This window comes from Hetaerina americana, unplaced genomic scaffold (assembly GCF_022747635.1).
Source record: "Hetaerina americana unplaced genomic scaffold, ioHetAmer1.1.p SCAF_112, whole genome shotgun sequence".
NCBI lineage: Eukaryota > Metazoa > Arthropoda > Insecta > Odonata > Calopterygidae > Hetaerina > Hetaerina americana.
Window position 1 is genome coordinate 524968 of NW_027286204.1, and position 26205 is coordinate 551172.

At 44.1% G+C, this 26205-nt stretch overlaps 1 protein-coding gene across 1 annotated transcript in view; it reads right to left on the bottom strand.

The window, feature by feature from the left end:
- Positions 1–8178: 8178 nt before the first annotated feature.
- Positions 8179–26205, bottom strand: part of LOC139685451 (uncharacterized) — a 49955-nt gene continuing 31928 nt past the window's right edge. The window contains exons 3-4 of the mRNA XM_071582472.1: positions 15059–15374; positions 8179–9163 (exon numbers count right to left, since the gene is read on the bottom strand). Of these exons, the coding sequence (XP_071438573.1) occupies positions 15077–15374 (298 nt within the window). The 3' untranslated portion in view covers positions 8179–9163; positions 15059–15076. The remainder of the gene's footprint in view (positions 9164–15058; positions 15375–26205) is intronic.

Here is a 26205-nt window from a genome sequence, read left to right on the forward strand (position 1 = left end):
GGCAAGTAGGATATTTTCTCCGTTTTGACCACCTATTTCCCTGGGTTGCAGTTTCTAAATTGCATCTTATAATTTCTTTTCCCCAACTTATCCAACAACAAAATCACCGCCATACTTCTTTCAAAATGCTCTCAAATAACATGTAAACGTTCTATCTTTCTATGCAAATCTTTCAAATATTCTCAAAACCACTCGTGCCCACTTCTCAATGCACTCCAAATTCGAAAAATTCCTCCGGCATCATACTACAACCGTGTCCGGTGCTAAATTCGCTCCATACTCGTCGCGAACTCTCTTCCGCAACAGAGTCTGCTCTAATATCTCCTCCAACACTTTCCTTCCTCAGGCAATGTCGCAAAACCCCCAGCATCAACTCTGCCCCAATTTTAATATTGACCAATGCACCATGTTCTTCAGCATAAGAACCAAAAACCATTCAATAGCCACCGCACAACCGCCCTCATCGAAGTCGCCCGTAACGACCGTTATCATCTTGCGCTTCGGATTGGAAATAGCTGCTGGGCATTGAGAGAGGGATTGGAGTATTTTTCACCATTTTTTTTAAGTTCTTAGCTCTCTAAAATCCTCATTGAATTCTCTTCCGCTCCCTTCAAGTCGAAAGAAGATGAATTCCGCGTTTCAATCGAAATCCGGTTAAATCGAAAATGTGGTGACGCGAGGCGTAAAATCCTCCCCTTGAGCTCTAAAGTGACTAAGTGGGAAGATAAAAGAGGGGAGGATGATGGGTGGAGGAGGGCCCCAAATGAGAGATTGTGCGTATGGCTGTGACGGGGGTCCCTCGGCCCGAAGGGAATGGAATACGTGAGTATTAAATGAGGATCGCCCTTCCCGTAAGTCAAGCGATCGAAGCAGCCCAGAGGAACGCCGAAGCGGAGGACGATTCGTCTCGCAGCCGAGGCAAAGTAGTGAGTGGTCCGGAGGGGGCGATAGTCAGGAGTGACGTTGAACCAAGAGGAAAGATATCCGCCTCAGCTCAAGTGAGCTGAGGCGGATATCTTTCCTCTTGGTTCGTTGGTATCGTTGGTTGATATCTTTCCTCTTGGTTGGTTGGCTGAGCTCATGGGCGGAAAATACCAATCAAATCATCGACTATACATAAGGAGCAATGAGACAGAAATACAAAAATGGATTGAGAAACAGGGGCCAGTTTATGGAACCCACTAGCCAGTTTACTGGTTCTTGTAATGTACAACTTTGTGAAGGCTGATGTTGGCAATGGGGCACTTTTAACTTTCCTACATGATAGAATATACGAATTCAACAGTAAAATATAGGACTCATCGTAGGATTCGCCTCGTGAATCTAGCCCCTGATAGATGCGAAGGATTCGTGTTTCCTTCACGCAGTTTGAGTCAAGTGCAGCCGCAGAAGAAAGGGATCTCCTCGGAGCCCTGCGAGAGCCAGCCCCATTTTTCACCGGTTCACCACTCACTCCTCTGCCATCCATTTGACCCTAGACCCGCCCAGCCCATCCCCCTTCCAGGGTACCGTCGTGGTTGGCGCTTAACCGGTGGTCATACCCCTCCTCAATCTAATTGGCAGGTTGTAGGGTGGGTTGACTAATGGAAATTCACTTGACAAGAATTCCGCAGGCCTTTCATTTTGAAAAAAACAAAAAGAATGACGGAAATTTCAATGAAAGGCTTAGTGAACGAGAAGGAGCTGTCAAAAATATTGCCAAGAGTAATTAGCATCGGGAAGGGATATCACAAAATAATGCGTGAGGATAAAGCTAGCTCCCTAGTGGGAATCAAATGCCAAAGTTAACAAAATTGACTTTTACATCTTTGGCTACACAGTACTCGACAAGTTGCGACAAAAGCGTGTGGCGGGGGGCGTTAGGTGACCAGCCTTACATGCACAATCCCAACCACGTCACCTCTGCAGGTCGTCAACTCGAAAAAAGTCAGTCACACGAAAGAAAGTACTTATTCACAATGCGACAATATTCAGGGATAGGATAGGTACATTCAAATAATGCCGTAGAAACTGTTAAAAAATGGGTCTATTCAATTAAAAAATAACATGCAGGAAATCAACGAAATATATACTAACCACCAATGCTGAGGGTAAAGAAAGAAACTTTGCACTTCCACGATAAAGATTTAATATTTCGCGACCATGGTTTCGATGCTGCGAATCGTCTTCACCTGATGGTGACGCGCAGCATCGAAACCATGGTCGCGAAATATTAAATCTTTATTGTGGAAGTGCAAAGTTTCTTTCTTGACCCTCATTATTAAGGAATTCCACAAAGTTAAACCTGAAACTGTTATGACTACCAATGCTAATTATATCCTACGCGATTGCTGTCATATCTATTTTGATTGCTAATGGTTCGAGGAAAGAATGACATTTTAAATGATTCGGGTTCATATCCCGGTCAAGGCGAATGATTTTTACACTCTGACATTGTTGCATTAAAATGCATATCTGCGGAGGACTCTCCGCAAAGTTACTGTCGCGGCATTCCCCGCAGTTTCCTGGACTCTATCCGTTCTACTCTAAATCTCCCTGATTTTGCCTTGGTGATCTGATCTACCATAATTTGTCGGGGCCTGTAATATGTCCTTAAAATCTATAACGCACTTATACATCCCGCGGCGTACATTTGAGGTATGTTAAGTGAAATCCTCTCGGGTCTTCCTCTCGGGTTGTTGTCTTAATTACTGCCGACGCTTCAAAAAGCGACCTGGTCATCGTCCTCAGGACTCCGGCATGCATACATTTTAATAGAATTACGATTGGAGACAATACGTGGTTGACCATAGGCCAACCTTACAATTGACCATACAGGTTAAATTCACTTCGCACTTTTGTAGCAGGTTACTTATCGGAGAATGTTAGAGACAAATTACAGGCCCCGACTCACTCTGGTGGATCAGATCACGTTCGTAAAATCAGGGAGATAGATGGCATAACGGATAGAGTGAAAATGTCATTTTTTTCTCGAACCGTTTGAGATCAAAATAGGAATGGTCGCAGTCGGGATGGGAATAGTTAGAATTGGTATTACATACTACACAGTTTTCATCGATATCCTGCATGTTTTTCATATACAGACTCATATTTTTAACACCCTTCCATTATAATTTGACTATTTTCTGACACTAGACATTGTCACATGCCTTCTTTCGCGTGATTAACTTTGTTCGAGTGCATGATCGAACTGATATTTGAGTAGGGGTGTAATGATTGTGATTGTGTATGCATGGCGGGTGACCTATAACACCCCCCGCCACACGCCATTGCGGCCACTTGTTGGGTGTTATGTGGATAGCATTTGGAATTAAATGTTGAAATATTTATTTTTTTTGGAAACTTTTGGAAAACAAATTGCTCTCCCCAAATTTCTTGCAGCACTAATAATAGCGAGATAACGAATGCACTCCCGGCGTTGTTGAATATTTTTCAGCGGTATCACGATCCCTACTTGAGGTGCCGTATGTGAAGAGCACTTTGAGTGAGTACGCCGTCCGTCGAATGGGACGTTAAGCTGTGGACCCCTTGGCGCCTTTCGTTAAGAGTAGGCTAATGACGACGCCGGGTTTCTCTCCACCCTTCATCCTTTCCTGTCCATCCCCTATGGTGCAAATGACCTCAGCGGTCGGTCGCCTCCCCTAAATACTACTACTACTACTACGAATGCAGAATCCATGAGGGATCTAGGTGTCACTCTTACCCATGATCTCTTATTGGGTAAGCATATTTGATAGATGTGTGGAGAAGTTAAGCAAAATTTTAGGATTCGTCTAGAGGATAATGGGAAAATGCGATGAGAAAGTGAAAGGGTGATGTAACTTCTTCCTCGTTTGACCTGACCTGGAATATACAGCCAGTTTTTTAGGATCCTCATGAGTCAGATTTGATAAAAGAGTTAGATCGCGTGTGGCGTAGGGCAGCAAGATTTATCAAAGGAGTTTATGATGCAAAAAGTAGTGTGACAAAATTGTAGAAAAATTTGGAGTAGCATCCCCTCCAAAAACTAAGATTAAATTTTAGACTGAATCTCTTAGGTATATTTGATACTGGTCAGTTCTCCGAAGACGTTCATCACATTTAAAAAACCCAAATTACAATGAAAGACAACATCATTCATTCAAGATAAGAGGGATCGACTTTTCAACGAAAAGGTTTAACATGTCGTTTATTCCGAAAACAATTACTATTCACAGCTACTATTCATTTTAACCAGGAATTAAGTAGAACCATCATTACTTGAATGTATGTACGTGTGCAATTGCGTATACGAATGTTTGCATATATTTTAGTGTATGAATAGTCATATATCTTTGAGCACATGTGTATGTCTCTGCATGCTTTAAATACATACGTACGTATGCCTTTAAAGTAGTTGCTGCTTTATTAAACAGTAAAAATAAGTACTTGCTGAATGATTTGGCTATAAATGGTGGTGGTTTCATGTTTATTCCTTTTCAGTTCGATAAGTGGTTACTAGTTCACTTGAATGCCGTGATTTCATCCTGCAGTGGTGTCACATGCATGTTACGTGTCTTAATCTGTTCGTCTGCTGTACACGCCTAGTGCGCACACACCCCCTGCCACGCACCTTTCCGGAGGCTTGCTGGGTATTATGCAGGTGTAGGGGTAGTGGTTGACTGTGGTCGAGGGCATGATTGAACTGACATCTATGGAGATATGTCATTATTTTGCAAGCATGGTTGGTGACTTAACTTTTCCACCGTACGGCCTTGAGGCGTTTTGCGGGATATTATGCGGATATATATATATATATATATATATATATATATATATATATATATATATATATATATATATATATTGGTTGGAATACATTCTTTTGCCTAAGGGAATTTTGAACTGCCAAATGCCTGTCGAAATTTTCAGCAATCTAGGAGATTATGGAAATGCCATGAACCACTCGATGATTTGCGGCACCCTCGGTTGGCGCTGGTAGCTCCAAATGCCATGTACTATACCTATTATACAGTGGCATTGCCTACTTTACGGTCTCCATGTTTATTAGTTAATTGTGTGTGTTCTCCTTAGGCTTCCGCGGCGTCTATCCGATGAACCCATGCTGCTTCCGGGAATTGCCGTCGCGTAGGTGAGTTGATAAGACAACTGTTTCGCCCCCAACGCAGGTCACTTCGACCTGAAGACTCCTCCAGGACTGGGGGCGAAGCAGTTGTCTTATCAACTCACCTACGCGACGGTAATTCCCGGAAGCAGCATGGGTTCATTTGTTTATGTACTTGCATTTGTGCAAGCCAAGTTTTGTATGAATATATGCATCTGTGTAGGCTGTGAATCTACATGTTTTTGTCTGCTTGGCATGTAGCTACTCTCTCTTTTACGGGTGGTATCCTAACACGTCCATGTGAATGTAGAACTTCCATTTCGTAATGTACAGTTATACTTGGCCTGTCTTGCTACGGTGGAGGCCCGTCGTATACTATATGTGATTGCCTTTAATTTTAATTCCATATTTTCGTATGACAAGTAATTCATTTATTGGGTGAATTAATTCTTGTTTTGAATTAAGTCTTCCTCCAGCATTGACACAAATTTGTACGTGATTTGATAGTTTTTTAATATTTTTCCGTTATCCCTTACTCTCCCAAATCCTCCATTATCGTTCACGCTTCCCACCTGGTGTTTGCATCCCCTGCCACATACCTATTCGGTGGGTCGCGGGGTATTTATGTCGATTTGATTCAGAGAACTGGAGAACGAAAGGGCTAAAGCTTGAGGCTGCTTCCACAACTCCTTCAAAGTAACTTGGGAGATCCACCGAATGCTACCGATGACATTTTACAAACATTAAAGCTGAACTTGAAGTTTTTTTCCGAGGGAAAACTAAGAAAAAACACCATCATCACTTTCTTTTAATACTTCAGTTGAAATCCTTTGATGCACGATCCATTACGCCCATTTTGTGCTTGATCCTTCCCCTATTTAGATTTGATATTTGCTCAAATCAAAATTTGGCCCATTAATTTAATTTATAAATCTCTTCCAGATTCTCCAAAATACCGCTGCATCATCGGGTGCAGATTGGTGATAGGGTGCGAAAAGGAACGTGTGGCAGATGCGGTGAGATTGGAAAGGCAATCAAGGAGGCTCGATCTCGGAGGAAGTACGTGCCAGAGAGGGTGGCGGCGTGCCATAAGGGGTGGCGAGCCGCCCTTGGAGGGAGGCCACTCTTGTGCACGCTGCTCCAAATCGATAATTGGAAGATATTAAAAGGGGAGCAGACGCCTTCGTCGCGCGAGAGCCGGAGGAAGGGGGGAGGAAAGGGGGGGGGTGGTTTGAGGAGATGGGGGGGGGGAGGACAACACCCTCGGGGGATTACACCGGCAGCGCAGAGTGCCCTCGCCCCACCCTCCACTCCCTGCCATTGGCCACAAATTTGCATTTCTCCCGAGGATTCACGCCACCCTGAAAAGTCCGCCATGTGGCGACGCAGAGGGGGTGCAGGGATTGAGGTAGGGACGCAGCGTGGACAGGGTGCGCTGGGAGGAGGATACCCTGAGTGTGGGCAGTGGGCGCAGAGCGCTGGGAGTGGGTGCAAGGTCTGCGCTCTTGGTTTTGGGAGCGGGACCAGGGTGTTCAATGGGGGTGAGGGGGGTGGAGGAGTACCGCAGGGTTAGGGGAAGGGTGCGCAGGGTCATGGAAGAGAGGAAAACCCAGAGGATTGTTGAGACGAGAGTCGGGACGGGCCCGGATTATGCAATGCGCTCCAGATAGGCGAATTCGTCACCGACCATTGACTTAAAACACGTAATTTATAAATGTATATTCCCCCGAAGCATTATAATTCAGCATTTTTAATTTATTCACGGTTTGACTGGCTTTGTCTTACACTAAATTCAGTGATGAATTCATCAATTTCTTCAAAAAAATTCAAAGGGACAATATTTTTAAAGTTCGAGATGCATCATCATACAAGCCGTGTACCTGATTGAATATTGAAGGAATTAGGCTGAAGAGCTCACATTACTACCATCTAGAATAAAGGCGGCGGTGGAGAGAAACTAACCAATGAACGACCGAGATACAGTTGAGTGACTTCGTATTCCCCGTCAGTGTTGTGATATTTCGCATTTCAGGTCCTCCGGGAAAAGCCATGGAGGCAAATACAGGATAGGTAAAAAACTATGGGGAAAAATTTAGGAAAAAATAGATTTATTTCAGATGTAGCTGCATTGCCTCAAAATTCTCGAAAGTACATCCCTTGAGCGCCGAAACACTTTCGCCAGCGGCTATTCCTCGAGTCGAAGGCTCCCTGGAATGCGAATTCCGGAATGTCCTTAAGGGTATGCGTACAAGTTATTTGACGGCACTTAGGGTCCCATGGTGGTGCCCTTTGAGGGAGGATTTCATTTTTCGGAATTGGAACTGGTCTGGAGCTGGTGCCAAGTCTAGACTTCAAGGGGGCTGGGGAATCGTCGCGATGTCGTTGTAAAAGGTCTTCGCAAGCAGACACTCGGCCCAGCTCTTGGCCATCCGTCCATAGACCCTCGGGAAGAGTGTAGCCCATATTTCCGTATCGCCAAATTAACAGTGATAGTGGTGTGAACTGTAATCTTATCAATACCTATCATACGACATCTGCGGTCACGAGCACACTTAACAACCGACGGTCTGGATTCAGCAGTCCACGAACACGTCAGGAAAAATTGTGACCGATACTTTTTATACAATTCTTGTAGAAAAAGAACCGGGATAAGATCGTCCTGCAGAGCGAAGAGTGTATTTTATTCAGACGACATTCACTAAGGCAACACCTTAGTGGTCGTTATATCTCAACATGATGCCAAATGTCTGCCCTAGAAAATGACAATTTTTACTCTACTTTCGGTTGAAGTCATTGGTCAGCCATGCTGTCGCAATCGATTGAACTCTCAAAACGAGCCTTCAGAATTTCCATTTGAGCGTAATCAAAAATCTCTTGCTGGAAACTCAAAACTGTTGTTTTTAATGTCCCAGGAATTAATAATATCACTTTATTTGTTGAACTCGGGGATAAATGAAGAATAAAATGTGGTTGTGGGGGTTTTTGCAAATAGATAAAGGCCAGAGTTACATTTCTTAAAATATTCTCATTTTGTTATATTTATTCTGATATGTATTTACAAGGTTCTTCATACATATTTCTTGTTTATTTTTCTTTTGTGCACTTAAAAATTCCTCATGGCGCATTATATATTAGTTATAATATATATCTAAACATCCAATTAAAAATATCTGCCTCTGATACAACACTTGAATTAATAAATATTTTCATTTTTGTGTACACTTTAGACGACCAAGTTAATATTTATATTAATTTAGTTATCAACAGCTCTAATTATAGGCCAACTAACCCATGTATTATCAATATTCTTATCACAGACAGGTTGTACAAAAATAATTATATCTAAGTGATGATTCAGAGATGCGTGTTTCACTTCGTCAAATTCGTACCGTCGTTCCAGAAGATTCCCAATCACTGAGCATCCGTCTTCGGTGGACCACTGTTCAATCGGAGGTAACTTGATGCCTAGACATCCGACGTGCACTTTTGGTGTAAAAAGCCAAAGAGGCCGGAGTTGTCCGGTCATGTGCATAGCTTGCTTTTTGTTTCGGGCTCTCAGACGAGAGAGGGAATACCCTCGTATTTATGCGTGAAAATGTTCAACCTAATCCAAAATCATCGCCTTAAAAAGGTAAATGCCCTAATAATACAAATAGAGGACCCTGGATATGAGTATCAGACCCTTCCAACTAGCGAAAAGGAATCAGTAGCCTCTCTTTCAAAAAGGAGTTAGCAAAACACACACATAAACACACACACACACAAACAAATTGATTTCGTTGAAGAAAAGAAGGGATTAAAAGAGAGCCATGTATCATGTCATGCGGCCCACAGTCATTAATTTTAGGTGTTTTATCAGTGCAACATTCATTATTGCAATTGTGGTGTATCCCTCGCAGAATGGCCACGGCGCCGGCGCCAAAACGTGCGTGTGAAGACTCGGAGGGAGGGTGGATCGACAGAGGCGACTCTCCCCCTCGTGCGTGCGTGTGTGTGGCCCCGGGTGCGCCCGGCAGCTTCTTGGGGGTCAGCGCCTCTCTCCTAAATGTGCGAACTCGCGGAACTTCAGCTCCCGGAAGGCTGGATAATTGAAAAAAAAGACATTTGTAACAAAACACTTGATAAAAAAAGTCTTCCGGTAATGGAAAATGAATGAATAGAGTGAGCCAAGAATAAGTCCCTCGGGAGTATTGTCCAGATCTACACAATACCCCGCAAATCGCCGCAAGGGCGTGTGGCGGGGGGTGTTAGGTCGCCAGCCGCCATGCATGCACAATCCCAATCATGTAACCTCTACACACATGTAAGTTTAATCATGCACTAGAAAAATGTTAAATTGTGTGTAGATGTTGAAGAGGCAATAAACTCATTTCAAAATATCATGCCGACAAGTTAATTGAATTTGGAGTTGGGTTCATGAAAATAAACTTTAATAATATCATTTGAACGCTATAAGAGTAGTTAATTTCTTTATGATACACCTTGACATTTGATCTGAGGTGTGAATCTTCCCCATGGGGATTTACATCTAGATAACTACCCAAAAATCCATGAAAACGGTGCGAGGCAGGGGTTGCAAGCAGTGGGTAAGATAGGTAGGGGGGAGGAAGTGTTTTTAGGTGGTTAGGAAATAGGGAAAAACATTCACTAAGACAATGGTAAAACGTATAAATCCATTGGCATTCTTGCGGAAACCTTCCAAACTAACAAATAAAGGAGACGTTTCAGGCGCGATATGGTGGAATATCATGATATATTAAAAATTGGCAATTTTTTACAAAATCTAATACGACCGGTTTCAATGTAACTACATCATAATCAATCAGTGAATATACTGGACTCTGAGTGATGACTGTTACCTGGTGATAATGCTGTTATATTGAAACCGGTCGAATTAAATTTTATTTTGTGGAAAATTGCCAATTTTTACAAGGTGTGATCAAAAAAAGACCGGATTGATTTTATTCTGTGCCAACCGTTCAACGAATCGAAACAAAACACAGTGCGCCATTTGGCGACATATCTGACGACTAAAAAGATAGGTGTTGCGTTGGTGTACGTCGAGTCGTTACGCAGCAGCAGCGGTACGTGTCTTAACCTGTTCGTCGCCGCGTACAACGGCAGCAATGAGGGAGCTAGAGGAACAGCGTGGGCGCGTGAAATTTTGTTTCAAACTTGGCAAAAGTGCTACGGAGACATTTGGAATGATTCAGCAAGCCTTTGTTAATGAAGCTATGAGTCGAAGTCAGTCAGAGTAGTACGGTCGTTTTAAATCGGGCAGAACCTCAAAAGATTCGCAAACGGGGTGGCCTTCCACTCCGAAAGACCCCAACCATGTCAATTTGGTGAACGATTTGGTGCTGGCAAATCGCCGTTCAACTGTTAGGGAGATAGCCGAAGAAGTGAACATTAGTTTTGGATCCTGCCAGACGATTTGGCAGACATTATGGGCATGACGCGCGTCGCATCAAAATTCGTCCCGCGGGTGCTGACTGATGAACAGAGACAAAAACGTGTGGACATTGGTCAGGAACTCCTTGATCGCGCCACCACCGGGCCATAGTTTCTGAAAACCTTCTCTTTGTTTCCAAAGTTAAAATCAACTTTGAAAGGACGCCGATTCGACTCTATTGCCGACATTAAAACTAATGTACGGCAGACCTGTAGAGGATCCCTGAGGCGGCTCACCAGTCAGGGCTCGAGAGCTCGAAGAAACAATGGCAAAGGTGTGTCGTCAGCCAAGGCATGTACTTTGAGGGCTACAAGTTCGATTAAGCTGTATCCGACCAATGTAAAATGCAAGGATGAAAGTAAAATACTGGTCAGACTAGTTATTCCCTAGACGCTGCGGGTGGCAAGTGAAATTCCTGCTATCTCGTCGGTCCGGAAATTATCTAGGCATGGAATATTTTGTGAAAAATAGCCCAACTAGAACAATGAGACTTCGAAAGGGACAGAATAGTCCCTTTCGAAGTAATCCCCTAGCGACCTCACACACTTTGACATCGACATAAATACTCGGCGATCCACCAAACAGGTGTATGGCAGAGTGTGCGAGCACTAGGTGTGGAGAGAGGACAAGGGAGGATATGGGAGAGTAAAGGAAAAAGGAAAAATATTTGGTAAAAATCCATCAAGGAACGTAAAAACATTGTATCTATGCTGGAGGAAGACCCAGACAAAACAAGGGTGAATTCAACTAATAAATTAGTTATTTGTCATGTGAAGAAAGGGGAATAAAAATGAACCCCCCCTTTTTGCGACAGATATTTTTTTTTAAGGTAATCTACCGGTTAAGGTAGGTTTTTGGATGGACACAACTAACCACCAAACAGATATTTTATTACTCCTAACAAAACACAAAATCCATCATCCTACTCTATATCAGGTCCCTCTTCATCTCTGAGTACTTTCTTCCTCCCTTCATCCCGTCCAACATTCCTATCCTGTTCCTTCCCTTTCCTCTTTTGCCCAACATTCTACCCTCTATCACAGTCTTCAACATCCCACTGCCGGTCAACACCCCCTTCATCCACTTTTCCTGCCTCCATAGGATTGCTCCCAACAAACCCCTCTCTTCGCCCAACATACCAAGTACTTCCTCATTTGTTTTCTTCTCTGTCCATTTCACCTTCTCCATTCTTCTCCACACCCACATTTCAAAAGCCTCCAATCTACGTCTATCCTCCTGCTTCAATGACCACGTTTCCGCACCGTACATAGCTACGCTCCATATCAAAGTTTTTACGAGTCTTTTCTTAACATCCTTACTCAAAGTCCCTGTCATCAACTCCCTCCTCCTTGTGAAAGCCTCTTTGCCTAGCGCAATTCTTCTCCTTACGTCCCTACTACTTTGACCGTGTTGGTCCAAAACACTACCGAGATACGTAAACTGTTCTACCTGCTCTAGTTTTCGCCCTCCTATTTTAATGTTAAGCTTGGCCTTTTTCTTTCTAGAAAATCGCATAACCTTTGTTTTATTAATATTGATTCTCATCCCATACCTGTCGCACTGAATTTCCAATTCACTCAGCAATGCTTGCAGCCCCTTGGCTGACTGACAAACTAAAGCTTGGTCATCAGCAAACCTAACTGATTTTACGAATTCCCCGCCCACTTTCATTCCTACCTCTAGTTCTTCCCATGCCTCTTTGATCATTTCCTCTGCATACAGGTTGAACAGCAACGGTGATAATGGGCAACCCTGCCTTACACCCCTTCCTAACTCTGCCCATCCTGACTCCCCGTTTCCTACCCGCACCTGAGCAGTCTGCGAACACCATAACAAGGTAGGTGATGCAGAATCGAAAGATAAAAAGGGGAAATTCTACTCTTACATGGACATGCAACTGATGATGGTCTCTGCCCCTAAAGTCACAGGTAAAGAATGCGACACACCGCTGCAGATAGCGGACGGCGTGAGACGCCCCCCCCCCTCCCCCCACACACGAAGAGAGGGACGAGGGATGGACGGATAGGCTTGATAAAAACAAGGAAGGGGAGGGAGTGTTGTGCCGAGCGCATTTAGCCATATCGCTCAAAGAGATTAAAACCAACGAATCCCCGGGTCCCGAAAATATGGCGACTAGGGTGTTGAAACATTTAGCTCCCAACATCGCCTCGGATCTCAAAGTTGTACATATTAAACAAATCCCTCACAGAATGCAAAGTTCCTAAGAATTGGAAAATCACGTAAATAACGCCTATTTCCATAAGTAGTGACAGGGGGTTCTCAGTAATTATAGACCCATATCTCTCTTTTTCTATCTGCTGCAAAATCCTAGAGCACATAATTGTCAGTTCAATAATGAAATACCTTGATAACATTAACTTTTTAAGCAACGATCAGCACGAATTCAGGAAAACCCGCTCATGCGAAACCCAAATAGGACTTGTTACGCATGAATTACTCTTATCAGGTGAGAGTGGTAGATGAGTGGGAACTCCATGCTTATGGAGTTGGGGTGGGAATAAATAGAAGAAAGACGATTCAATGCTAGGTTTAAATTACTAAGTAAATTCAGAGCCGCATGTTTCAGCGCCGAGGTCTCGCAAATTATTCGTACACCAACATACATTGTTCACTTGGATCATATGTATATATATATATATATATATATATACCTGTATATATATACATGGGTCGGGGTAATCCAGTGGGTAGAGCGTTGGACTGCTAACCGGAAGGTCCCGGGTTCGATTGCCGGGCAAGGCACTCTGGGCACCTGCAGCTCCTCCCGAGCTGAAGTGATTTTTCGGGTGCCAGATCTTCCTGGGAAATCATAACCGGCACAGGGAAAGGAACTGGCCCCCCCTACCCTGATGTGTGAATTTTCACACGCCGTACAGGGCTTAGTACTGGGTGATCTCTACCATCACCTACTAAACCGACCTTCGGGTTGATTATTGTGTTTATGTTTATATATATATATATATATATATATATATATATATATATATATAAACATACATACGTACAATTCGGGAAATAGATGCCAGAACTAGCAGACTCAAGGACTCCTTCTTCCCACAGACAATACCGGAGATATTATACGGCGGACATTGGAAGTGTCTATCGTAATGATTCCCTCCCTTCCCGTCCGCTTCTTACTGTTGTGTTTAACCTTCTCCTTCCACCCTTCGTCTTCATCTGTGGGAGAGAGACCGCACGCCGTCCGCTGCCTACAGCGGTGTCAAGCATCCTGTGATTTTAGGGGTGGGGGCTATCAGTTGTATGTCTATGTAATAGTAGATTTTCCCATTCTTACTTTTCAATTCTGCATTACCTGTCTTGTCATGGTGAAGGCATGTCGAATAAATTATTTAGGCTCCTTTTTATTCCCTTTCTCCTCGTGAAAATTAAGTACTTTATTGGTTGAGTTAACCCTTGTTTTGAATAAAGTCTTAGTACAGCATGTGTACAAATTGGCATGGTATGTGATATATGTTTAATGAATATTTTCCCTTCCTTTACCATATCCTCCCTTATCACCTACCCTTCACACGTGGTGCCTGCACCCCCTCCCAAACACCTTATTGGTGGATCGCAGGGTTACGTGTCGAACCCTGCCTTTCACTTCTTCCTAACACTGCCCATACGGACTCTCCGTCCCCTACTCGTTACCTGAGCAGTCTGAGACATGCATTCCTATTCCTGTATCTTCTGCAATATACGATATTCATTAATTTTCCCAATGTACTATATGAAAAGTCTTTTCGAAATCTACGTAAGAGGAACTGCATCATAATTGATCCAATGTTCCTCTGTATTAATCAACTCATTACTGCAATGGTATCAAGCGTGCCTTTCCCTTTTCTGAACCCTAATTTTCCAAGTCCCCCAAGTAATCATTTGCCCTGCTCTTCATCCATTTGTTGATGACCCTGAGTACCACTTTAGCTGCGTGCCAAATCAAACTTAGTGTCCCGTACTCCTCAAAAACGGCTGCCTTTGATTTTCGTCATGGGAACTTATAGTGCTCTGGCGAAATCTTCCGACCAAATTATTCCCTGATAAATGCCATTAATGTAATGTTAATTTCAATCAAACTTACGTCTTATTACGTATTATCTTCATAAACCATGTTTCGCACCCTGCCACACACCTTTTAGGAGGATCGCGTGGTAGATATGTCGAAATTGATGCTTAATATTGACTCTTCACGCTGAAGGTTTAACTGTAACATCCAGATCAAACGAGAAATAAGTATTGTTTTCGCTGTTTAAGTCAGAGACAACCATTGAAATGTACGTCTACTTATTACTTCGGTCAGCATAGTATTTACGAGAGGATGATCGATATCTGGACTGCTTGTATAATGGAATCTGTCCGTTATCATTGTTGTATGAGATGATCTCCCACGCCCCTTAACAACGGTGGCAGTCATCGGGATGTTTGCTATTGGAGCGGACTTAAGGGACGGGCGTCGGTGCGACGCCCTCCCCCGGCGTGTCAGGGGCGTGGCCGGTGCTCACCTTCCAAGGGCCTCGGCGTCACTCGAGGATGTGCAGGTCCTCCATGGAGAAGGCGGCCGGGGGCAGGAGGAGGTTCGCGGCGTGGGCCGCTCCACCGCCCAGGGCCCCGGACGAGGACGACGAGGCCAGCGGGCCGCACCGGCGCCTCTCGGCCCCGAGGAGGGTTGCGCAGGGTCTCCAGGGCGGGAAGGGCCGCTTGGCGAGTAGCAGGGCGTCCTCCTCGAAGTGGTCACTCTCGTCCGGGGAAGAGGAGAGGGCCGCCTTCAAGTCCGCCTCGCAGTCGCTGTCGTCCGCGAACAGCAGCGGCGAGTCGCACCTGTCGGCCGAGCAGCTCTATCAGCGACTGCGCCCAACCTCACTAGGTCTAGTAACTAACCCATGGATAATAAATGCCCATATTGTTTTTTTGAAGCAACATTATTATTCCTATTTCCTTGATCTGGAGCGATACTTGACATAGGCATTTGTTGTCATTTAGCACATCTTAACATTCGTATGAATGGCGTACTCGAAAGACATAAACTGTCTAGAACAACAGTAAAACGATTGCCATTTCAACAATCTAAAACATTAAAAATACCCAAGTTACTTAGTGGATAGGTTATACTTAAACTGATTTTCACTTGTACACAAACATTTAATGTTATTGGTAAAAGACTGCCCGATAGCCCCAAATGCTGAGAGAAATTTGTGTAGTTTCTACAATGGCATTAGAACTGATGGAACTGAATCGAGTGCAACGTAGAGCAGCTAGGCTTCTGAAAAGTTTTTATGAAAAAGGTAGCAGTGTCACGACACTATTGGAAGAAAAAGTATGGGAGCTAGTAATAGACCGTAGGTTAAAATACAAGTTTAATTGACTGCGCTAATTTGAGGCAGGTTACTCATCTGAGGATGTTAAGGGCATTTTACATTCAATAGATTTAGGTCAGATGTAGTGGAAGTTCTTCATAATGAGAAAAAGAAATTAGCACCACTCCACAGATTTTAAAAAGTGGGAAAGTCTGTGGAAAAGTGAAAATTTGTTTTTCTCACGTATTACAGGCCCCGACTTACTATGAAAGATTGACTGGTTCAATGACGACCACGTTTACGCGACGTACATAACCACGCTCCATGCCAAAGTTTTTATGAGCCTATTCTTAACATCCTTACTCAAATTCTTTGTCATCGATTCTCTTCTCCATGCGAAAGCCTCTTTGCCAATTCTTCTCCTTACGTCCCTACTATTTAGACCGTGTTGATCCAAAACGCTGTCGAGATACGTAAACTGTTCCACCAGCTTTAGTTTTTGCTCTCCTATTTTAATGTTTAGCCTAGCCTTTTTCTTTCTAGAAAATTGCATAGCCTTTGTTTTATTAATATTGATTCTCATCCCGTACCTGTCGCACTGAATTTCCAATTCACTCAGCAATGCTTGCAGCCCCTTGGCTGACTGACAAACTAAAGCTTGGTCATCAGCAAACCTAACTGATTTTATTTATTTATTTTATTTATTTATTTATTTATTCAGTATTAGTCCGAAAACAGCACATTTTGGCCTTTACATCGAACTATTAACAACGATAACAATGATCACATTCACAAACACCCAAGCCCTAGGTGGAGGAAGTTTCACCCAGGCGGGAATCGAACCCGCGACCCTTGGAATGGCAGACGAGGACGTTACCCCGCCGCCACCGGGGTCGGCGAATTTTTACGAATTCCCCGCCAACTTTCATTCCTACATCAAGTTCTTCCCATGCCTCTTTAATTATTTCCTCTGCATACAGGTTGAACCGCAACGGTGATAATGGGCAACCCAGCCTTACACCTCTTCCTAACACTGCCCATCCGGATTCCCCGTTCCCCACCCGCACCTGAGCAGTCTGAGACATGTACAGATGGAATTGGAAAATGGAATTGGCATTTGCTTTCAGCAACCATAATTTCCCCGTAAGTGCTCCTAAGACGTCTCCTCCACCCCAACGCCCCACCCCAACTCTCTCCTCCACCCCAACGTTCTTTGAACCTACTCCTCTCACCCCTCCCGCCCCTCCTGCTCATCACTTCTGGAGAGTAAGGCGGTCGTAGTAGCATCGAAATATTCTAGAGGCAACATTTTAAGTTATTCGTGCGTATTTTGTGCATTCGTCTTCACTTCTGTGCACCTTTGCTGACAATTGAAGCGCGTTTTTGTACGTGCGTGCACGTGTAAACATCCATACTTGCGAGTACTTAATGATCTACTTCCAGTCGATCCATTTTTACGTACTTCGCCATATTTCTTTGTATCCGTGGATCATGGCCTGAGTTATTTTATGAATGTTTACGATTTCAGAAAAAAGTTTAAAGAAATATTTCATTTCGTTTACTATCATCATTTTCATACTATACTCGTATAATGATTTATTTATTGTATGAAACAAACGTTCTTCGGAAAAAACTAGTGTGAAAACGCGAGAATTGGTGCTTTCCCGGCGTATTTGCTTGATGAAGTTTTCTCGGGTTTTCCTGCGGGTCAGGGGTTCCATATTGGCCAATATGAAACCCCTGACCCGGTGGAAGACCCGAGAAAACCTAATCTAGTGTGACAACGTTTCTACAAAACTGGCGCAGTGAAATGTCCTTGTTATTAGATTTGTATGAGTCGACGGAGGATTTTGGAGTCGCCATTAGTTTTGAAAGGCGGTGCAATGGAGGTATCAGGCAATGGCTTAACCAAATTGTATTAATCGACCCTGAATGATGAAAAAACAGGAGTGAATCCCGTCAGAACAAAGATTTTTCGAACGATTGCCATTCGTAATTGGAATAGAATAACCAAGCGTCAACGTCGCCTGGATACACTTTATTTCGAAATCAGCATTTAGTGCGTACAAGTCTACAATTATTCGAAAGGTTTTGTTTCTACACGGGAATTGGAATCACCCCTTGGTCATAGTTTAATGGCTCCCCCTGACGTGTTGGTTTCGCTCGCTTCCTTTTCTCCCGTTCGGACGCAGTCATATTGTCCGGACGGTCACCTCTCCCCTTCACCTCACACCATCCGTTGGAATATCGCCGAAGAGAGGCCCTTCCAATGACGAACGGGCGAGAGGTGCCCTGCCCCGTCCGCGCGACCTCTGACCCCATCGCAACCGACTCCTCGTCGAGGTGCAACGGGAATGTGGGTTGCCGTGCAGACGCGGGTTGAACTGCGAAGGGGGAGGAGTGAAGGAAGGCGACGGCCCCAGGAGAGAGAGCGGAGGGGCCGAGAAGGCGGGCGTTTTAAGGTATGGGGCGGAGGGGTGGAGGGAGGGGTTTAGTGGTCCCGGCGGACGATGCTTCTTGATGGTTATTCATGTCCAGGGGGAGGGATTTGCATTTGCCCAAGGGGGAAGCGGCGGAGTGTGTCCAAGTGGAATCAAGCTTTTTATTGAGGTTGAAAGGACACCTCTGCTGCCATCCTCAAAGAAAGGCCTTCCTTCCTCTTAACACACCCGAAGGCCCTCTCCCGCCATCATGCGGAAATAACGACTGTGGGGGGCGAGCCGAATTTCTTTCGTTATTCACGGATTCTTACGAGTTGAACCATTTCGGCGGGTCGAGCGGGAAAAAGAGATATTCCGGCGGATTTGATTATCTCGACGTACCCGAGTGGAATTGGACCACCATGTCCGGGGGAGGGATGACCAAGGCTCAAGACCATTTTTTTATGAGAGGCGACCGACAGCTACGGTCATTTGCGCCGTTTTGGGATAGATGAGAAAGGAGGAAGGGTGGAGAGAAACCCGGCGTCAGCATCAGCCTACTCACGTCGAAAGGGGCCGAGGGGTCCGCAGTTTATCGTCCAATCCGACGGACGTCGTACTCCACAAAGCACCTCTCATGTAGGCAACCACTGAAAAATATTATTTGTCTCCAGAATTTGAACACGGGCCCTCTCGGTGAGAAGCTTGTACTTTAGCCACCGCACCTTAGCGTTTCCCTTCAAAACCACATATTGCTCTCTGACTGTAGGAATCGAAGGGGATCGAGATGGTGCGGGGGCTAACGTACTGGCTTCCCACCCAGAGGGCTCGGGTTCAATCCCGGCGGTGTTGAATATTTTTCAGAGGTATCTCGATCCCTACTTGAGGTGCTTTGTGCAGGGCACATAGAGTGAGTACGCCGTCCGCCGGATGGGACGTTAAACTGCGGACCCCTTGGCGGCTTTCGTTAAGAAAAGGCATATGCCGACGCCGGGTTTCTCTCCACATCCTTTCCTATCCATCCCCTAGGGCGCAAATGACCTCAGCTGTCGGTCGCCTCCCCTAAATACTACTACAAGGGCAGCTGAAATTGTATTTAGGAAAAGAAAAGTGATTGCAAAAAATCTTACTTCCGTCACTCATTCCCATCAGGCCCCATCAACAATTCCTCATAAAAGTAGCGACAAAGAGGTTAATTTATCTTAACATAATTTCAAGCCTCAAGAGCTCAGATTGCCGAGCAGAAGGTTAACTCTTTTCCTAATATCCCCGTTTCGACTCGAGATATCTTTCCATGGACTCAGCCTTGGCTCTGCTGAAGGACACCACCGGCGTGAATGATGAACGCATCGCCTTGGACATGGATTCCATTGCCGCCAACGTACATACACTCATCAGACATGACACTTAAGGAATCGGAAGGATTCAGATGACTTGGTGCCCATCAAGGAAACAACATCAAAGGAGGAAGACCTTGTTATTTCCAATGCAGATGAAGGAAACGCGGGAGTCGGCCATCAGATTGAAACGACTGCGTTGGGAAATGTAAATAGTTCGACTCCGAAAACCAAACATTAGTTTCAAAAAAGGACCCATCTCCCGGGTTTCAGGAAAAGTGCCAAATCTCTATCAATCCATGTTCAGTGTCCTCGGGAAAAGAAGCCATCATGCAAATGAATCCGTCTGCGCCCAGATTTTTAATCTGTCAAAAATCCACAAAAATAGTATCCCAATTAGGCCAGTGGTTTCTAATGTTTCCGACCCAAACCACCTTTGGGCTACAAAGATAAAGGGTGAAAAAAAGGAACTTCGCACTTACACATATAGATTCAATAGTTGTACTTCACACGACATCAGGAGATGATGATTCACAGCATCGAAACTATGGAAGTGCAAGGTTTATTTTTTTACTCTCATCATGGAGGAATTCCACAAAGTTGAGCCTGAAATTGTTTTGTTTAGAAAGACAAACACCTTATTCAGACGAATTCGAAGTTTTCATCCAAGTACGGAATTAAAAACTCACTTGAACTAGCGAAGATACTATCGGGAAAAGTTTTGCCCCATAATGGTATTGTTTGATGTCACTAATTTATTTCTTATTGTCCCTAAATCGTCCCCAAACAAACGAGGAAGTACTTGGTATGGTGGGCGAAGAGAGGGGTTTGTTGGGAGAAATCCTATGGAGGCAGGAAAAGTGGATGAAGGGGGTATTGAGCGGCAGCGGGATGTTGAAGACTGTAATTGAGGGGAGAATGTTGGGCAAACGAGGAAAGGGAAGGAACAGGATAGGGATGTTGGACGGGATGAAGGGAGGAAGAAAGTACTCAGAGATGAAGAGGGACCTGATATAGAGTAGGATGATGGATTTTGTGTTTTGTTAGGTGTAATAAAGTGTTTGTTTGGTAGTTGTGTCCATTGAAAAACCTACCTTAACCGGTAGATTACCTAATAATAATATATATATAACCGAAATTGTATCAAGGACAATTAAGAAACGCCGGACACATTATATTCGTCTTGGTGGCAGAAGAGGATGCAAAGAGAAGATTGAAAACATATCTCGTACTGCACAAAATGCAGACAGCATCAGAGTGTTGTAAGATGAGACTCGGCATTAAATGAGCATCGGGCGCAGCAATTCGCTCGGACAGTGGTGAGGCATGCATGCGTTTGGAATCCTGCACCCCTGGATTGCCTCCCTCTCACTGTCCCCTCTGCTAATTTTTGGTTGAGCTGAGTGTCCCTGATTATTTTTCAGTTTACAGCATCTTTGTGTTTGTGCATTTAGTTTTTTGTCCCGCCGTATCCGTTTTGGAAGTGGCTGTTCATCGTTCTCTTCTGTCAATGCCCTTGGTCTATTGCAGCGGTCCCAAGGCCTTGCAACGCAGTTCCTCGCGCATTGGCACCTGTTCCAATATACGAATTGCTTATTTTGGGCCAATTTTTTAGACGTGGAGGAGTTGAGAATTCATTATCGGCTATTCAAAGTTGAAATTAAAAAAACACAACCTCGGTGAGCTCCTTCCTTTCTCGTCTGCAATCCAGTTGGCTCGTTTGAAATCTTATATGGTGAGCATTATTCAAATTTGCTAGTAGCCCCAATGCCTCGCAACCACTTTTAAATTGCATTTAGGTGGTTAGCTAGTGATACTCTCTTAATGACAGGATATTTCCCTATATATCACGGCATCGTCAGGAAATAGACGATGTTAACTGGAAACCTGAGATCCGATGTTATTTATGCATAAAAAACAATAGTGGACCGATAACACTTACTTGGGGTACACCCGATAGTACGCTTACGGTGTCCGATTGTACTCCGTCCTTTACGACACTTTGCCAATGGCCTGTCAAAAATAAATAATAATAAAAATGAGTATTCCTAATACAGTAGATGCTCGAGTTGGAATAACTCCCCGTCCAAATATTCATCACTGCACACTCTCTTAATGTTTGTATTTCTCATAACCATGTGGTACTCCAGCAAGGTAAGTTTTGCATTAAGGGCATCCCCTAAAGCTACTTTACCCTAAAGACTACGGATATCTACGTAAGCCACTGCGTCGTTGGCAAATCAGCGTATCCAACCATTTTCTACGATGTCAATGTCGAGAGCGGTTCGGCACCACACGCGTTCGAGCGGTGACCTTCGTCCGCGACGGTAAAGGCGACCAGGAGGGCGATGACACCCGGGCGGTCACTCCGACTAACGTTGGCCGAAGAAGGAGGAGGAAGAAGCCGTCGAAACGTACACTCGCCAACGCCCACCCCGAGCGCCGGCGCTACGTGGAACGGAACCATAGCATGCAACGCCGGCCCCCAGGCCCCTCCTTGTCGCGAGTCGCCTCCACCCCGGCCACCCATTCCCCAGCGGCCACCCTCCTTCGCTCCCCCCCAACCCCTCCACCGTCGTCCAGCCTGCAATCGGGTCACCCTTCGGAGACCCTTTTGGTTCCTTTGGCACAAAGCCAAAGGATCCGCAGGTATGGCACCCTCAAACTGGGTGGGCCACACGAGAACAATTTTTCCTCCATTACGCGAGGTGGGAGTTCGCCAATCGCCGTGTATTAAATGAAATATTAATCGTCAAAAAATGTCCGTTTATTTTCTCATTTCCCCCAGCCAATCTTTTGTCCTGCATAAATCAAATCTCAAGTCTCGGACTTTCATTAGCTGAATCCGTGACCCTAATCCATATCTTATCGCTTTCGATCATATCTTCCGGCTCATTCAGAAGGTTAAAGATCCGATAGCCAGCCAGCGACATGATATCGACCTATTCGCCACAGAAATAGTCAAGAGGTTAGACGTTCTCCATCAATTTAAACAATTACTCTATCGTCACTCCCAAAAAAAGCAGAGCCTAACTCGATCATTTATAGTGGAGCCTAACTGAACCGAAATATCAATCCTCAGACATTATCCATTACTATGCACGCATTCTTATTTCAATTTCACAGAACATGCTGGTGCCTAAAAGGCATAGCCTGCGCGCATATTTCTCCTCACGCGAGGTCAGATGTTATAGAAGAGTTCAATCGGCTGATTTTGAGGTCGTCTAACGCTTAGTGCTTGTAGTCGTATGTGCACCAGACTTTACATTCATTGCAAGGGTGACCAGTATCAAAACATCTCCCCAACTTGACGCAATTAGCCTCGCTGCCACCAATAGGCGTCATTATAACTCTTGCCCTCCTACACTCGATGATTTATGGGGAGTTTAATGGTCGGATTTCGTTGCAATTTATCCAGATTTCAAAGTAGTAATTTATAAATGTTAGTCGAAAAATTGTGAAATATTGTCAAATATCCTTTTAAGAGAATAAAAATAGCTGTAGCAACGAAAATTAAAATCATTGAAGAGCGAGATTGAGTTGTGAGTGCGGCTGATCTTGCATTCACATACGATTGCAATCGGTGCAACGAGGACAAAATAAACGATACTTCAAGGGGAGTGACAAGGTAATCCATGCAACGTTTACGTATTACAAACCATGTTGCTTCCCATGCGGAAAAACGAAAAGCAATTGCAATGAATGAGAACATCATTTGCGGGAGGGCGAAAGTGATTTCGCTGACTCCGTGAAGACGCTGACAGGATCATCAACAGCCAAAAAATGGATATATCAACATCTACATGATACCCCGCAAGCCGCCACAAGGGCGTATGGCGGGGGTTGTTGGGTCACCACCAGTTAACGAGAAACAAACCACATGCAAAATCAACATATTTATGCAAACCTAAAACATAGTGGCGTATACATTAATGCAAAAACCTTTTTAACATACACGCATGCAAATACATAAAATATCAACTAACAGACACATGCACCTTAGAATTTAGTAAAAATGTATCCAATAACGTGCAAACTAGAATTTGAAATGTAAGAGGGCGAAGTTCCACTACCGAGTGGGCATGCAACATACAATAGCCTCCACCCCCTAGGGCACAGGTGGAAAATGATCCTTGTGCCTTAGGGGCGAATCGCAAGTAAACTAAATTTACAATATTGTTTACAGTACACCTGATCAACCGCCCCAATGGCGCGCAGTGGGGATAGAAGAAAATAACTTGCGTCCCTCATAATTTTTCGTTCCACCTTCCCTTAAGGAATGAATGACGAGAATTCTTTAACTTTTGATAAACGGCGCCGCATCTTATCACAATATGTGCTAATTAGTGTCTCAGGAATGGAGTAATGCATCCATATACAATGTACGATGATATAAATCCAGTTTCGATAAAAAGTTTACCACACATATACATCCAATTATTATTCCCCATATACGAAGAAAAATTAAAAATCACCGATAATCACGAAATAAAATCAAAGAGGATAATGTTACTTATAAAAACCTTACAATATTTTGAAAAAAACCTACTTGTTGGTGCACCGGGAGTGGAAAAATATTTCTTTAAAAATGTATCCCCCGAAGTTTACTATGCCCATTTTTAAACGAAAAAAAATATACATACGAGGGTCATCCGGAAAGTAGTACCCGTTCGTGCCGCATGAAGTGCTGACGACGCGAGTAGCCGCTGGACGAGGTCAGATAGCTTCAGTGGCTTGTCTGCCTTCTCTGAGCCAAGTTGCGTGACGCTAGCATTGCCTGTGTTGTTTCTGTGATTGTTTACAATGTTTAAAAAAATTGAGAACGCCGCCAGTTGTGAAGTGAGGGCAGTGATTAAATTCCTCAATGCAAGAAACGTTCGCCCATGTGATATTCATCGCCAATTAAAGGAGGTGTATGGAGACAATGTAATGGACGAGTCGTCTGTTCGGCGGTGGTGTCGCAACTTCAACATGGGGAGGGGGAACACACACGACGATGAGCGTTCGGAGAGACCGTCTGTCATTACAGACCAACTGGTGAGCTCAGTTGACGAATTCGTGAGGAACGATCGGCGCGTCACAATTGATGACATCTGTGAGCATTTTCCCAATGTTTCTCGAACAATTGTTCATGAAATTGTTAAACACCATCTGCATTATGCAAAAATTTGTGCAAGATGGGTCCCTCGCGTATCTCAATGAGCTGGCGGCGAAGGACTATGCAGCAGGAATACAGAAACTTGTCACACGTTATGACAAATGCCTTAATTTGCTTGAAGATTATGTTGAGAAGTAGTTTAAAGTATCCTCTTTCAAATAAAATTTTTTATGTTTGTTAATATTTACTTTTGTGTCTTTATTTCACGAACGGGTACTACTTTCCGGATGACCCTCGTATAATTTGTAGCCCCTAGCAACACACAACATCCTACTCTACATCAGGTCCCTCTTCAGCTCTAAGTACTTTCTTCCTCCCTTCATCCCGTCCAATATCCCTATCCTGTTCCTTCCCTTTCCTCTTTTGCCCAACATTCTACCCTCTATCACAGTCTTCAACATCCCACTGCCGGTCAACACCCCCTTCATCCACTTTTCCTGCCTCCATAGGATTGCCCCCAACAAACCCCTCTCTTCGCCCACCATACCAAGTACTTCCTCATTTGTTTTCTTCTCTGTCCATTTAACCTTCTCCATTCTTCTCCACACCCACATTTCAAAAGCCTCCAATCTATGTCTATCCTCCTGCTTCAATGACCACGTTTCCGCACCGAACATAGCTACGCTCCATATCAAAGTTTTTACGAGTCCTTTCTTAACATCCTTACAACGTCCCCGTCATCAACTCCCTCCTTCTTGTGAAAGCCTCTTTGCCTAGCGCAATTCTTCTCTTTACGTCCCTACTACTTTGGCCGTGTTGGTCCAAAACACTACCGAGATACGTAAACTGTTCTACCTGCTCTAGTTTTTGCCCTCCTATTTTAATGTTAAGCTTGGCCTTTTTCTTTCTAGAAAATCGCATAACCTTTGTTTTATTAATATTGATTCTCATCCCATACCTGTCGCACTGAATTTCCAATTCACTCAGCAATGCTTGCAGCCCCTTGGCTGACTGACAAACTAAAGCTTGGTCATCAGCAAACCTAACTGATTTTACGAATTCCCCGCCCACTTTCATTCCTACCTCCAGTTCTTCCCATGCGGGAACACACGCGATTATGTCCACTAACTGATCGTATATCCTATCGACCTCTTTTTCCTTATGGTGGCTCGGTGGTATATATTCCTGAATAATAACCAAGTTCGTCGTTTCTGCTTTTATCTCTTCTAGTAATAATCTATCCGTTACCTGCTTTATTTTGACTACGCTTCTTCCTACCTCTTCATTTAATACTATGGCAACCCCTCGTTGGCTCTCGCCTCCGCCGCTGTATATTATTCTATACTGATCACTTCAGTAATCCCCACTATTCTTCCATCTCACCTCGCATAGACCTAAAATATCTATATTTCCCCTTTCCATCTCTCGCTTAACATTCTTCGATTTCCCTGTCGTCATCATTGTCCTAACATTCCACGTTTCTATTTTAACTAATTTGGT